We start from the raw sequence: 15355 nt of genomic DNA, 5'->3' as shown, positions 1-15355 counted from the left end.
AGTAACCACTGTGTATGTTGATTTTTTTCTTTGGCGTCGCTGATCAACTGTGTGAAGTGGGTTAGTTTCACAAAGATTCTCATTCCATTTAAAAAGTGACCGCGCTGCCTTCCACGGACTCCAGCCTCTAAGTGTAGAAAGGGATGGTAACCACTCTTTTCGTGCAGCCCCAACACAGAATTCCAGCAAAAAAGATGATCTCCACCACGGATATTCCTTCTGCAGAAAAGGTTTCGGGGCACATAGTGAAGTTCCACCAGCTTGCGTAATAATTATTACTTTTATTATACTCAAAAGGGGAATAAAATAACACGCATCGAATACAAATGTCTGCAACACCGCCCGACCCGGGTTTCGCCAAAAGAGCTTCGTCAGGGGCGAATGCTCCACCCTTCCTTGGGCGTCTTCTTATACAGATAAAAAGTAGGTAAAAAAAAAAACGGGAGGCACACCACTCCCTCCTTGCCTTGAGTTTCATTCCAAAAACTCTTCCCACATATTTTTACATATTATTTGCCAAAATATTCCTTCATGCATACTAAAATATACAATATATAAAGGTCTAACATAAAACCATCAAAGGGGATGTGAAGTTTGATGGTTTTATGTGAGACATTTATATATTTTATTACTTATTGTATATTTTAGTATTTAGGAATCTTTTGGCAAATAATATGTAAAAATATGTGGGAAGAGTTTTTGGAATGAAACTCGATGCAGGGAGGGAGGGGTGTGCCTCCATTTTTTCTTAACCAGTTTTTTAGCTGTATAAGAAGACGCCCAAGGAAGGGTGGAGCATTCTCCCCTGACAAAGCTCTTCGGGCGGTTTTGCAGACATTTGTATTCGATGCCTGTTATTTTATTCCCCTTGTGAGTATAATAAAATAAATAATAATTATTACGCAAGCTGGTGGAACTTCACTATGTGACCCGAAACCTTTTAATCCGCAGAAGGAATATCTGTGGTGGAGATCTTTTTTTTTGCTGGAATTCTGTGTTGGGGCTGCACGAAAAGAGCTGTTACCGTCCCTTTCTACACTTAGAGGCTGGAGTCCATAAATTAATTTGTACTGTAGAAAACCATTTCCTGAACTCTGGTTCGGTTTCAAGGTACCACATGGAATCGAACCTGAGTTCGGGAAATGTTTTTTTACAATAGAAATTAATTTATTAAGTTATTACCTGAAGTCTCATGAGACATCGCGAAGCAATAACTTTGGCTCATCGGGGCCAATACATTCTACTGTACGGAGCTACTATTCTGTACAGTATTAGAACGAAGTTTTATGCAAATCGACTTCAGATGTTTCATCTGCAGTCGATTCGCTCATCCCTAAAAATGACCCTTGTGTATGGGTTGAAACATAGAAAGACAGACCGTGGCAGAAGGCATGGGGGTCATTTACAAGCAGATATACGCCATTTTTTGGTGTATATCTGGCACCGGTTGCAACAGAAGGGTTATTTGCGCTACAATCTGCGACTTTTCTCTGCTCACGGCAGGTTTAGAAAAGTTGGTGGGGCGGGCAGGTAGGCCCATCTAATTTATCATTTTTTAGGCGTAGAAACTGGTCTAAATCTACGCCAGCAAGTTATGTAGAGGCCGACGCCCCTATATACATTTGTCGCACTCACTGCCAGCTAAAGAGGTATTAAGACAAGCGTCTAAAACGCAGGTCTTAATAAATGCCCCCATAGTCTGCCATGTGTGTTTCCTTTGTATATAAGTTGAAATGAGATTCTCACGTTCTACAGAAGTGTAAGCACAATGTGATTTTAGATAACTTCAACCTGGCTGAATGGTAAATGTTCTCATTTTCATCTTCATACCTGCATACTCAAATCATTGTATTATAGTAAAGCTTTTTAATCTGAGACTCGATGGTACAGAAAATCTGGTACAGATGGTGAGGAACTAATTTTGGGGTCCAAATGCAGAAAAGTAAACAATTTAGTGCCTGGCCAACAGCAGCAGTCCTTCAAAATGACTTGAAAACTGTACTGCAGATCTTTCAAGAGGACACAAAATAAGGAGGACATAGTGCCATACATAGTACCAGGGAAAATACACATGTATTTTCCCTGGTGCCTCCCCAACTGCACTGACTGGAGGGTATCCCCGCCCCCTGGACAGGAAACACTGGAGCTCCAGATTGAAAAAAGGCTTCCTCTCCTTATCTAAACCAGTGTTATTTCCTGTCCCTGGACGGCGTGGATACTCCAGCGGATCTTCGAGGTAGCGCACGGCCTTACTTTTATCCTCGGCTCGGGAGGGCCGTTGCAGAGGTCGCAGATTCCGGGGATGCTCCGGCTCCCTTCTCCGACCTTAGGCATAAGTCCTTCCATTGAAGGCAGCCCCGGGCTTCTTACCCTGTTCAGGGTTTTGGATCCAACGCGGTAAGCGTCTAAGCAGGCAGTGCCTTCTCTGAGGGCAGGGGAAGGTCCCGGAGTTGATTGCGTCATAACGTGATGAAACATTGTATGTCATGACGTTACACGTATACTGCCGCAGCGGGGAAGCGCTTCATGGCGGGTTATTCAAAAGTGGATTGTGCCCGGCTGCATTCTGTGGCTCTGTCTCTCCTTCTGCGTGATGTCTGAACCCCAGGAAGATGCGGCCCACAAGCCTGTGGATCCTGAAAGCGCCCTCAGCCCGGTAAGCCTCCTCTCCTGCTTTTCTTCATCCTATTTCTATATCACTGAATTGGTGTTGGTGGTGGAGGTTAAGAAACGTATATGTATTCTAGCCCCATATTTCAATATTGATTTTTAGGGCAGAGAAACCTCCACTACCCAGACGCAGGGAGATTTGGGACGAAAGAAGTGTGCTATATGCAGAAAGTCTTTTGTCTCCAAGTCCAAAAAGTCTCTGTGTGTGAAATGTACAGACAAAGTGGTATCGGTAGAATCTCCCTCTTTTTTGGAATCCATACGGAGTATGATTAGAGATGAAGTTAATGCGGCGGTGGAGTCAAAGCCCCCACAGGCTTCCACTTCTCACAGAGCCCACAGTTCCCCATTATATGAACCTGATATTGATGAAGGGGAAGTGCTTGATGACAGCTCTGACTCCTCTGAGGACGCGTTTGGGAAACCGTTATTTCTACCAGAAGAGTCGCAGAGCCTTCTTAAAACAAAAAGGGCAACAATGAATATAGCGGATCCTAAGGAAAAGCCAATCGGTGCAGGACCAGATGTTTCAGGGTCTGGGAGAGGGATGAAAGCGTGTCTTCCCGGTACACGATAGTATAAGAGATGTAATCTCTAGAGAATGGAGAGACCCAGAAAAGAGAACACCGGTTACAACCTCCTTTAAAAGAAAATATCCGTTTGCAGACTCTGATGCGACCCTATGGAACAAAACTCTGAGTCGACGAACCAATAGCCTGCATTTTAAAGAAAGTGTCTCTTCCGTTTGAGTATATGGGCTACGTGATCCCATGGATAAAAAATGTGAGAGCTTGCTCAGGAGAGCATGGGAGTCCAATACTGCGATGCTGAGACCCCTTATTTTTTCCACTTACACGGCCAGGTCCTTGTTGGTATGGCTAAATCAGTTAGAAAATCATCTAGCGGCCGGAACCCCCAGTGAGGAAATCCTTGCGTCCAGACCGACATTAAAACAAGCAACTAACTTTCTAGCCCATGGATGTCAAACTCATGGCCCTCCAGATGTTGCAAAACTACAACTCCCATCATTCCCTGATAGCTGTAGTATGCCCAGGCATGATGGGAGTTGTAGTTTTGCAACAGCTGGAGGGCCACGAGTTTGACATCTCTGTTCTAGCCGATGCTTCGGCTGATTTAGTAAGGTTGTCTGTCAAATCAGCTGCAATTTCCAATGCAGCAAGAAGGACCGTCTGGCTTCGGTCCTGGTCAGGGGACACTGCATAAAAAAATCGCCTGTGTTCCATACCATGTGAAGGAGATCGTCTTTTTGGGTCTGTTCTTGACGACATACTCGAAAAAGCTTCTGATAGGAAAAAAGGATTCCCTACAGAAAGTCATTTTTTTCAGCGGAGGCGGTCCTTTTGGAACCAGAGAAAAAAAATGAGAACAGACCAGAAGAGAAGGGACTACTCGAGTAGATGGCAATCCACAAGAGGAAGAGGAAAAGGCTTCCTTTTTAATCCAGACAATCAGACAAAATCCTCCCAATGACGCCAGAGGTTCTGTCTGAGCAAGTTTTAGAAATTTTGTTCCAGAATGGAAGAAGATAAACACTTGTCCCTGGATTTTAAATGCCATTCAAGAGGGTTTCAGCCTGGAGTTCAATTCCTATCCGGGAGACCGCTATTTACTCAACGATCCAATACCCCAGAAAGAAAAGCAACTGTCTCTAGAGGAAGAGATATCTGTTCTTCTCAGAAAACAAGTTTTGATCCCAATTCCAGGGCACCAACAAAAAAAGGGATTTTATTCCCCAGTTTTTTTGATCGGGAAGCCAGGAGGGTCGTTCAGACTCATAATAAATTTGAAGGGACTAAACAGGTACTTAACGTACAAAAAATGCAAGATGGATACCATCAGGTCGACCATAAACCTTCTTCCGCTCAATTGCTATATGGTAACGATGGATCTACAGGATGCATACTACCACGTGCCAATCCTCAAGAAACATCAAAAGTACTTAAGGATTGCGGTGTACATAGGAAGCCGCCTCTATCATTTCCAGTTCCAAGCCCTGCCCTTCAGGTTATCTTCTGCTCCGAGAATCTTTTGCAAGGAAATATCCAATATAATGGCTTTTCTCCATCTACATGCGCTCATCATATGATCCATGGATCATGTGATGGACCATGTGATGAGCGCAGTGACATCGCCACAGGTCCTTTTCCTCCTGGTCATCAAAAAAGACAGAAGAGAAGCCGGGCTGCACCAACAAGTGGATGAGGTGAGTTAAATAATAATCATTTTTTTTAACCCCCTCCATCCCTATTTTACTAAGCATTCTGTATTAAAAATGCTATTATTTTCCCTTTATAACCATGTTGTAAGGGAAAATAATAAAATCTACACAACACCTAACCCAAAACCGAACTTCTGTGAAGAAATCTGGGTTCGGGTCTGGGTACCACACATGACGATTTTTCTCAAGCGCGTGCAAAACGCATTAAAGCGCTGCAACACACCCGCATCTTATCCAGCCCCCACACCCGACGCCAGTGTGAAAGAGGCCTAAGAGTTCAGATATCAGCCCTCAGTGTTTTTTGGGACGTAAAACTTGCGGAGCACCCTTTAATAAAACTATTTTTAGAGGCACCTTAAGAATCTCTCCAACAGTATGTTCTACCATTCCAGTATGGGACCTGAATCTGGTTTTTACAGTCTTAATGGACTCTCCGTTCAAACCTTTTAATACTATTCCCATTAAGCTATTGTCATTTAAGACCGCCTCTCTTTTAGCAATAATAACTGCAAAAAGAGTAGGTGAGATCCAGGCCTTCTCTTGTCGTGCTCCGTATCTGAGAATTCTAGATGACCGCATACTCCTTAAGCACTGCGCAGCCTTCCTTCCAAAAGTGGTGTCTGAATTCCGTTCCAATCAGGAGGTGATTCTACCATCCTTTTGTGCTTCACCTTCCACAGACCAAGAAAGGAAATTCCATCATCTGGATGTAAGACGCTGCTTGCTATGTTATCTGGTAAGATCAAAGGAATTCAGGCAGTCAGATCACCTCCTTCTCCAGTTCCAGGGGCCTAATAAAGGTCTTGCAGCCAGAAAACCTACAATCGCTCGATGGATTAGAGACACTATCTCCCTGTGCTATGCCAGCAAGAATCTGGTTGCTCCTCCAGGGCTTAAGGCCCACTTGACCCGAGCTATGTCAGCCTCTTGGGCAGAGAACGCCACAGTGTCAATTGATCAAATTTGCAAGGCGGCTACCTGGGCTAATCCCATGACCTTTTTTAGGCACTACAGGCTGGATATGGTTCATAATCAGGACTTGTCCTTCGGGCGTAAAATCCTTTCTACAGTGGTCCCTCCCTAAAGTACAACATTTCTCTATTATTCCCCCTGTCAGTGCCGTTGGGTAGGCGCTGGGGAAAAGGGTTCATTACTCTTACTAGTAATTGGATTTTCCATTAGCCTCCCCAACTGCATTGGGAGTTCCCTCCCTTAGATTGATTTACTTTCTGGTAAAGAATGTGTGATTACCTTGATAAATTGTACTGAAAATTCTGTTAATAATATTAATAATAATTTGTTCTGCATAATTTCCGTGTCCTTGGTTATTAACTGGTTTAGCTAAGGAGAGGAGGCCTTTTTCAATCTGGAGTTCCAGTGTTGTTTCCTGTCCATGGGGCAAGGATACCCTCCTGTCAGTGCCGTTGGGGAGGCTAATGTTAAATCCAATTACTGGTAAGAGTAATTAACCCTTTCTGTAGCCGAACATGCACATGTATGTATGTATGTATGTATGTATGTATGGAGGGGTAGCTGTGAACACCTACCTGAGGTGTACGGTCAGCTTTAGTATTATTGCTTACTTAACATGGAGCTAGCATAATAATATCAAGAAATAAATTCACTAGTAACATAATATTGAGCCTGTTTTACACCTGCTGATTTTTCGGCGGATGATCGCTAACGGGTGTTCGTATGAGCGCTCGTTAGCAAAAATCTGGCGGTGTAATACTGCCACTGATTGCCGATGAACGAACAAACACTCGTTCATCGGGCAATTCAAATCTTTGTCATGTTAAAAATTATCGTTTGCAGGCGGCAGATAGTGTATAATCACAGCATGGGGAAAAGCAATGGCATAGTGATCGCCATGTTGCGGAGAAGATCACTGCATGTAATAGCGGTCTCCTCCACTAGGGAGCAGCCGGTTGCCTGGAGAGAACGGTTACCTCTCGACAATCGTCTGACACATTGGGCTGTGTGATCCAACCTTTAGATGAAAATTCTTGATGGCTATCAGTGTTAGACAACTATCAAACAAATGAAGGCTTCCATCCAAGCAATGATTCCTTTATAGTAGGGACTTTAAATGTTAGTCACATGGTACTATGTTAGGATTTCATTCCATGGTTAGGCTGTTAATTCAGTGTCTTCCAGTGTCAGTTTCATTGAGCATTGCTTATTTGTCCTGTTATATGTAAAGACTACCAGCTTGTGTAATTACTCAAAACATACATACTAGCAAAAACGTAATAGATGCGTTTAAGTGTGAGATTATAACTACACCGTAAAGAAAATCATTAACGCTCAGATGCGAATTTGATTGACTCTGTGATTTGGAGCAGAACGGCTGAGGAGGGTGAAGGAGAAAATGAGATTTAAGAGATGTAATCTCACACTTTGAATTAATGTTTGTAGAAAATGTATATTTTAGGTTTTATTTAGACATATCATATAAATGTGTTTGTAACTAAAATAAATCTTTATAATTCTAGGTATTTGTTATGTATGTTAATTATATAGATGGATAAATGTGCTGTATTCTGTTTATAATTAATTTTTAATCTTATTTTTTCATCAAAAATCCAAACTACGAACCCTCTGTTCCTCTGTTGATCCAGAGGAAGGCCAAAACGTGGCCATTTGAGTTAGTCGGCAATAATTACCCCATATGAGGGAAAAAAATCCATCCTAACTCCAAATACGGCAGTCACAATAAATTATTTGGAGCAACGTCCCATCTCCAGGAACTAAAACTCTTTAAGGCAAATTAAATATTGGTGAACTAACCTCAGGTCACCTATGTATGATCAGTGGAGGTCTGCCAATCGGCTCTTTGAAGTGCTGTAACCTCTTCATAGTATGGGACTAAACTGCACAAAGGCGATGGACATGAAGTCACAGACCTAGGAAGAGGCTTCAGTGCTTGGCCAAGTGGTGTAGCCCCTTATAGCATTTGGGAGTCAGACCTCTACCGATATGATATTGCTGGCCAATCTTGAGGATAAGTAAGCAATATTTATGTCCAGGACAACAGCTTTAACTTGTGCGTCAAAGCTGCTTTTGATTTTTGAATCAACTATCGCAACATCTTGAGGCAAAGAGTTCCATACTCTCACTACTTGTCTAGTAAGAATATCTGTCTGCTAGAACCTTCTTTCCTGTAGACCTAGAGCAGTGATGGCTCGTAAAGTACCAACACCGCAGTTTAACCTGAATACTACAGTCTAATACAGTATATCCTCCATGTACTTTATCATTTAGCTATAATAGCCGGCCTACATTCAGTGCACGGCCTGTGCTGTTCATAGTGCGCCCTGTGCTGATGAAGGGCAGGTGAAGTCTAAGCGTATTAGGACACCTTATACTTTTTCCAGGGTGCGGGTGCCTCAGAGAGGGCTCTGAGGACCGCCTCTGGCACCCGTGCCATAGGTTCGTCACCACTGACCTAGAGGATGCCTCCTTGTCTTAGTTACAGGCCTAGTTGTAAGAAGATTATTAGAAGGATGTCTGTTCTGCTTGTATAAGTCATGATATTTATGTTCCTTTCTAAGCGTGGTCATATTTAGACCATGAGCAGTTTTTTATTTTGGTAGATTCCATCACAGCTCATACAGTACTTGAATAATGCTCTTAATACCTCAGCATGATTGATCTATTTACTTTTCCCAATGTCTGTGCATAAATGCTTTGAAACACTAAGCTCTACATAGCTTGACGTTGAAAAAATGCCTGCCACCCAGTGTTGATCTGTGGGACACTCTGCGATAACCCAACTATCAGATTGATAAGTTTCTGTTTGAGATGATTCCACTCACCTGCGGGGAATATATATAAGCTGCTCAGCCATGTTTTATCAGTGCTTGCACCTTTTTACATCTGTTTGTGTTTACAGCTCTCTTTCAGAGTCTAAGCAGCTTGACATTGTGAGGAGAGTAAGATCTTACATCCATGGAGGAAATTACAAAGAAGCAGTAAGTGTATAATCAAGAGGCAGCGACAGTTTCTTATTTGAGCAATGTCTTTTATGTGTCCTTGTGTTTCCTTTGTTGTAAAGATTGGCATTTCAATCATACGAAAACTCCTGGTGCAAATCTTTCCAGCACCAAATTACCACAGCACTCAGAACTGGACGTAGTAATTTGTATCACGCAGGCAAAGTGACATGCGATCTTTCTTCTGTTCTTCATTAACCATATGATTCTGCTTTAATATGTTATAGAAGGACATAGTTATGCTGACTATGGAATAACATTTGCCCTTTCACTTGATTCAGTGTCCCCATCAACATTTACCTTGAAATTGCTAAAGGGATATATGTGTATGGAGGCAATTCTAGATGGGCGATTACAACTGTATGTCTTAGTTACCTAATGTGTAATATTCCCATTATTGCGTAGGAGGTCCAGCTGCATTTTATTATAATATAAAGAGCTAGGCACACTAAGTCATGTAATCTGTTAATGAACAAATATAATTAGGATACTTAGGGGCACATTTATTAAGACTGGCATTTTAGGCGCTGGTCTTAATAAAGGTCAATAGCCTGGCGTTGGTTCCGCCGAAGTTATGAAAAGGCGCTGTCTTACATTTAAACTATTTTCTATGCCCGTCCCTGCTCATGCTGCACCCACAATATTAGACCTGGGGTGAGGAGGGCGAAGTCGCAGATAGCCACGCAACTAACCGTTGCGCCTCCATCTGCGCCTGAAATACGCCTAGTTTAGGCGTATTTCAGAATAGTAAATGACCCCCTTAGTACTAAAGGTCCCACACGGATACACTGTCATAATTGTTGTAAACTGTGGTGCGGCACATGAAATCTTGAAAGAACAGGTACAAAACTGAATGCATATACAGTGATGCTCATGCAGTTGTGCTATTCCGAGTAGTGCATCCCAAATAATGTATACCAAAATGTGCTAGACCCAAAGTAGTCCTCATACAGTGTTGCCAGCCCTAGTTGTGCCTATACATTTGATGCAGGGAGATGTCATTAGCCAGCGAAATCAGTCCTAGTAGCGCCTGTAGAGTTTGTGCCCATTTCAAAGGGTTGTCCCATTACAACAACTTAACCCTTATCCACAGGTTACATGATGTGTCTGATCAGTGGGGGTCTGACAGTTGGGACCCCCACTGATCATTAAACTTCTATTGGGCTGTTAGAGATTTAAAGGGTCATGTGACACCCTACACTTGATATAACCCCTGATATTCAGTAAGCAGTGTTACATGGCATGCATGTGCAGGATCAGCATGTATGACACATTCATGTGCTAATTAAATAGGGCTAGTGTTGGAATAATGATTGTGTGTGGTTATTACTGTAGCTACATCACTGTGTGTATTTACATGGCTGCCTGTCTGTAGATGATGTTATAAAATGGCTGCCTGTCTGTAGGTGATGTTGCCATGTTGTTAAAGTTTAATGTAAAAAACAAACAACACACAGATTTGTTTTTAAATCGACACTGACAGACATGCTGCTGCAGGTAGTAATACTGTGTATGTTCTGCTCCCTAATGCACCACTATTCACCTGTTAGATTCTTGGGCAGTCATGTGAAAGCCTGGTCACATAATACGTATCGGGGTCACATGATGGCGCACATGACGGACACCATGTTTAGTTCTTTCCAGCTCTCTCATGGATGCAGTTTTACAGGACTAAAACTGGCCGTACCATTTTTTTTCTTCAGGGAGAGGCTACTACATGAATATAATAAAGTTTGATCAAAAGTTAAAATAGATGTCTATTAGAAAATTGTTCAACATCCTATTCTCTAAATAAATAATTGTGATCATTAAAACCAGAAATCTCCTTTCATTTTTTTCCTATCTTATAAAATGATGACATATTCCTATGGTAGGGTTCCGACTGCTGGGGTCCACATTGGTCATCGGAATGGGGGACACACTCCCTTATTTGAATGGAGCCGCAGACACACATACATTTCTGCTGCTCTTGTTAACTCTATAAAACTGCTGGAGATAGCCAAGTACAAGCGCTTGATCTCAAGCAGCCCCGTAGAGTTGAATGGAGCGGCAAGTTCGTATGAGTGTCTGCCGCACAATCTAAATGGGGGAACACCGGTCTACATTTTCATAAATCGGCAAGGGCCCCAACGGTCGGACCCAACAATCATATACTCATGTGGATAGGAAGAAGGAATTGTTATGTGTTCTGTTCTTTATTCGAAAAAGGGGGAAAAGAAAGCGACAGGAGATTATCTTCAAAAATATGACTTCAACTACATATGCATACCCAAATTATTTTATTTAACTTGAAACACTTAAAATGTGCATATAGAGACTTTAAAATACGTATCCGCTTTGAGTAGTTGAATTGCTATTTCCCAAGAAAGTGTTTATTTAAACAGTTCCCAGGCCTGGCTTATGCTATGTGCAGCTTATCTGGGCTTTTACAGAACTGCAAAGAAATAGTTCCACAGGAAGTTAAAGGAAGCGGACTTAATAGGATAACACGCCAGCTGTCCGTGTGGAGGGAAATATATATTAGGTACTCTGCACTCTCTGCAAAAACCTTGGTGAGGAATGTTATGGTTAAAAACAAATCATGTTTTGACAAAAAGTTTTTATTGAACATTTTTGGAATTTACATGAAAATCATACCTAAATATACATTTTTATCCCCATAAGAGGGCTGAAAAAAAAGGAGTATTAGAAGTCATGCAAGAATACCATCAAGCAAAATAATGAATACAGTAATACCGTACTGAAGAAAGAAAAAAGAACATAAAGCAAAGAACAGATAACTGTTCCGGAACAAAACGTGGTCCATAATGTAAACGGTGGGGGAGATATATGAAGACTGGCTGATCTCCCTGCATCTCTGCCCTGCTGTGCGCCAGGAACTGAAGTCTATGCCGGCTACAGGCTGACGTAGACTTCAGCTATAACTTTCACCTATTTTTGGTGAAAGTTATAGTAAATGCGACGGCGCGAAGCGACACCCCTTTTCTCAGCACTTCATAAAAAGTGCAGAGAAACCTACATGCCGTGCTCCATAATGTGCGACTGATTTATGCCACAATTGTGGAGTAAAGTCATTGATAAATGTCCCTGAATGTCCCAAATATTAGTACAATCCTCATATTTAATTCTAGTAATAAGGTGAGAGAGAGACCTGGTAAATAGCAGCAAGAATATATTGTATTGATACAAAGAGGAATAATTACTTCTAGTATTAATTTCCTATAGTAGCCAGGCTGATTTTAATTTGGAGAATCTGTTGGTAGGAAGAGCAAATAGCTTTTCGGTTTTATAATGAGAAATTATTCTACGTACTTCTTTAATTTAGGGGGGAGACCGAGATTCCTAGGGATAGCACAACAAGCTGCCAATATACATAATATACATCCTATTACTGTTGTTGTCCAATCTGTTGGTAGCTGTTACAGTAATAATATATAATGCAAATTGAGATGATTTAGGTCAACACCTGATACATTGAATATATTGGAATATCAATATATAAAAACTTTCTTTAAATTGATATTCACACCGCAAGTGATATCCTGTGGAAGTTTTTTGGGTGCCATTCAATAGCTACTAGATCTTTAACCCTTTCAGTCCCAGAGGTTTTTCCATTTTAGTGTTTTCGTTTTTTCACTCCCTTCCTTTCTGGGGCCTTAACTTTTTTATTTTTCCATTCAGATAGCCATATAAGGGCTTGTTTTTTTTGCTGGACAAGTTCCACCTTCTAATTCCACCATTTGATATTGCATATGATGTAGTGGGCAGCTGGAAAAAATTCTAAATGAGGTGAAATTGTAAAACAAATGTAATTCCTCAACAGTTTTATAGGTTTTGTTTTTATGGCATTTCCTACACCAGTGGTGGCGAACCTGTGGCATGGGTCCCAGAGGCGGCACTCAGAGCCCTCTTTGTGGGCACCCGCACCCTGGAAAAAGTCTATTGTGTACCAATATGCCTTAGACTTTTCCTGCCATACATCAGCTCAGGGCGCCCTATGAACAGCACAGGCAGCGCACCGAATGTAGGCAGGATATTATAGCTAAATGATAAAGTACATGGCAGATATACTGTATAGGACTATAGTATTCGGGTTAAATGGCCGTGTTGGCACTTTGCGATAAATTAGTGGGTTTTGGGTTGCAGTTTGAGCACTCACAATAAATAAGTGGGTTTTGGGTTACAGTTTGGGCACTCAGTCTCTAAAAGGTTCGCCATCACTGCCCTATACGGTAAAACTGACGGTTACTTTCATTGTTTAGGTCAGTATGATTACAGCGATTCCACATATGTATATTTTTTCTTGTGTTTTAATACTGAAAAAAATCAGGGCATCATGTGAGTGGGAAGTAGCTGTTGATTCCATATTTTATAGGTAATTTTCAAACCTAAAAAACATTGAGTTGATCTTGAGAGATGAATCCGTGGACTGAACTAAAGTTTTTCTCCATTTCAACCTTGATTAAGGTGGTACATAAAGGTGTGTGTGCCCCTCCTCTCATTGGTTGCTGATGTACACAGAGTTAACTAGGAGCAACACACTATATGTGCAGGGTCTGCGCTCCTGAACATAGATGCACAACTGCATAAGTAGGTATAGAGTAGGACATGCCTGACCTGAGACCACCGTGGCACTGGGTAGGTGGGCATAGATGTGTTTTGATCAGAGTCTCATATTTTATCATTAGAGTGAAGGCTTAGGCTACTTTCACACTTGCGGCAAAAAGATCCGGCAAGCAGTTCCGTCGCCGGAAGTGCCTGCCGGATCAGGCAAAATGTATGCTAACTGATGGCATTAGTAAGACTGATCAGGATCCTGATCAGTCGAAAAAAAGGAATTGAAATGCCGGATCCGTCTTTCCGGTGTCATCCGGCAAAACGGATCCGGCATTTATTTTTTTCACCTTTTTTTCAGTCTGCGCATGCGCAGACCGGAAGGACGGATCCGGCATTCCGGTATTCTGAATGCTGTATCCGGCACTAATACATTCCTTTGGGAGAAAATGCCGGATCCGGTATTCAGGCAAGTCTTCAGTTTTTTTCGCTGGAGATAAAACCGTAGCATGCTGCGGTTTTCTCTTTTGCCTGATCAGTCAAAACGACTGAATTGAAGACATCCTGATGCAAACTGAACGGATTGCTCTCCATTCAAAATGCATGGGGATAAAACTGATCAGTTATTTTCCGGTATAGAGCCGCTGTGACGGAACTCTATGCCGGAAAAGAAAAACACAAGTGTGAAAGCACCCTTAGTCCATATGTTATGTTTGCATATATTGTTATAGTCCATTAGTTTCTGTGACTCTAAACAATAGATTTTTCCACCAAAATTTCAACTGATCTAACATTACAGATTAAAAATATTATTAAGATTATTCCAAGTGTCTAGTAGTGGGTATATCCGCTTTTACTCTTAGTTGTTTGTTGGCCTATACAGTGCTGTGAAAAAGTATTTGCCGCTTTTACTCATTTAAAGGGAGTCTGTCAGCTACGAGACTCGTAGCTGGCGCATGCGCAATGCGATGCCCGGTCCTGGCAGGGCATCGCAATACCTACTGCGCATGCGCCGGCTACGAATTTGTCCGCGCAGCCGCAATGGAAAAGGCGAGGGGAGGGGAGTAAACGGGTGGGCACAGGCACAAGGAGGGCAGGGTTATGAGCCGTTAGGGAGGTCCGGTCTTGGGCTCGAAAGATTGAGACACCGCCCTGGGCACTTGAGAGGGCTCGTTTACACAATCTTCAAAGTTCATTTTTGGCAGAAAGAAGACTCGGTTATATGCAACAAAGGTACCGTTTTTAACTGCTGGGTGGCACATATAACGCTATAGGATCTGTCTAATATGGTCAAATGTGGTGACAGACTCCCTTTAATTTGTTTTGGCACATTTTTTAACACTTAAAAGTTTCATATTATCTAACAAATCTGGATATCAGACAAAGATAACCTGAATAAATATAAAAAGTAGTTTTTAAATTATTTCAATCATTAACCCCTTAAGGACCCTTGCCGTACATGTACGTCACAGCTGGACGTGATTTAAGGACCAGCGACGTGCATGTACAGTGGGATGATCAGGCTGCACCCGCTCGATCAGTGGCACAGACCTGGAAGTCACTGACAGCCGGGTCCCTACTGCATACGCCGGCATCAGTAATGACACCGATGCTGGTGTATTAACCCCTTGTATGCGGGTGCCCTCAGCATCTCCACCTACAGTGGCGGGGACCACGTGCAGCACATAGGACTGTAGCGGTGAACCGCTACACTCATGCGCCTTTTTTTTTTAAGAAACCAGGCAGTACACACCCAGCTGCACAAAAAACTAGGGTGACACAGACTTGATAAAGGGGCCGTCGAGACCCCCCAAACGCGCTGTCTCAAAATAAACTTTGTTGTATCCTGTACCGGGTTGTGGTAATGCGCCTTATATCGTCTACCAGCTTGATCACT

General features: G+C 42.2%; 1 protein-coding gene across 3 annotated transcripts in view; it reads left to right on the top strand.

Moving 5' to 3' along the window:
• Positions 1 to 15355, top strand: part of PIGN (phosphatidylinositol glycan anchor biosynthesis class N) — a 306078-nt gene that overhangs the window by 142195 nt on the left and 148528 nt on the right. For all 3 annotated transcript variants that reach the window (XM_044295070.1, XM_044295067.1, XM_044295069.1), the window contains exon 13: positions 8805 to 8883. In XM_044295070.1, the coding sequence (XP_044151005.1) occupies positions 8805 to 8883 (79 nt within the window). The remainder of the gene's footprint in view (positions 1 to 8804; positions 8884 to 15355) is intronic.

The sequence above is a fragment of the Bufo gargarizans genome, chromosome 5, assembly GCF_014858855.1.
Source record: "Bufo gargarizans isolate SCDJY-AF-19 chromosome 5, ASM1485885v1, whole genome shotgun sequence".
NCBI lineage: Eukaryota > Metazoa > Chordata > Amphibia > Anura > Bufonidae > Bufo > Bufo gargarizans.
Note: the sequence above shows the minus strand (reverse complement) of the source record. Positions and strands in the feature narration are given on the sequence as shown.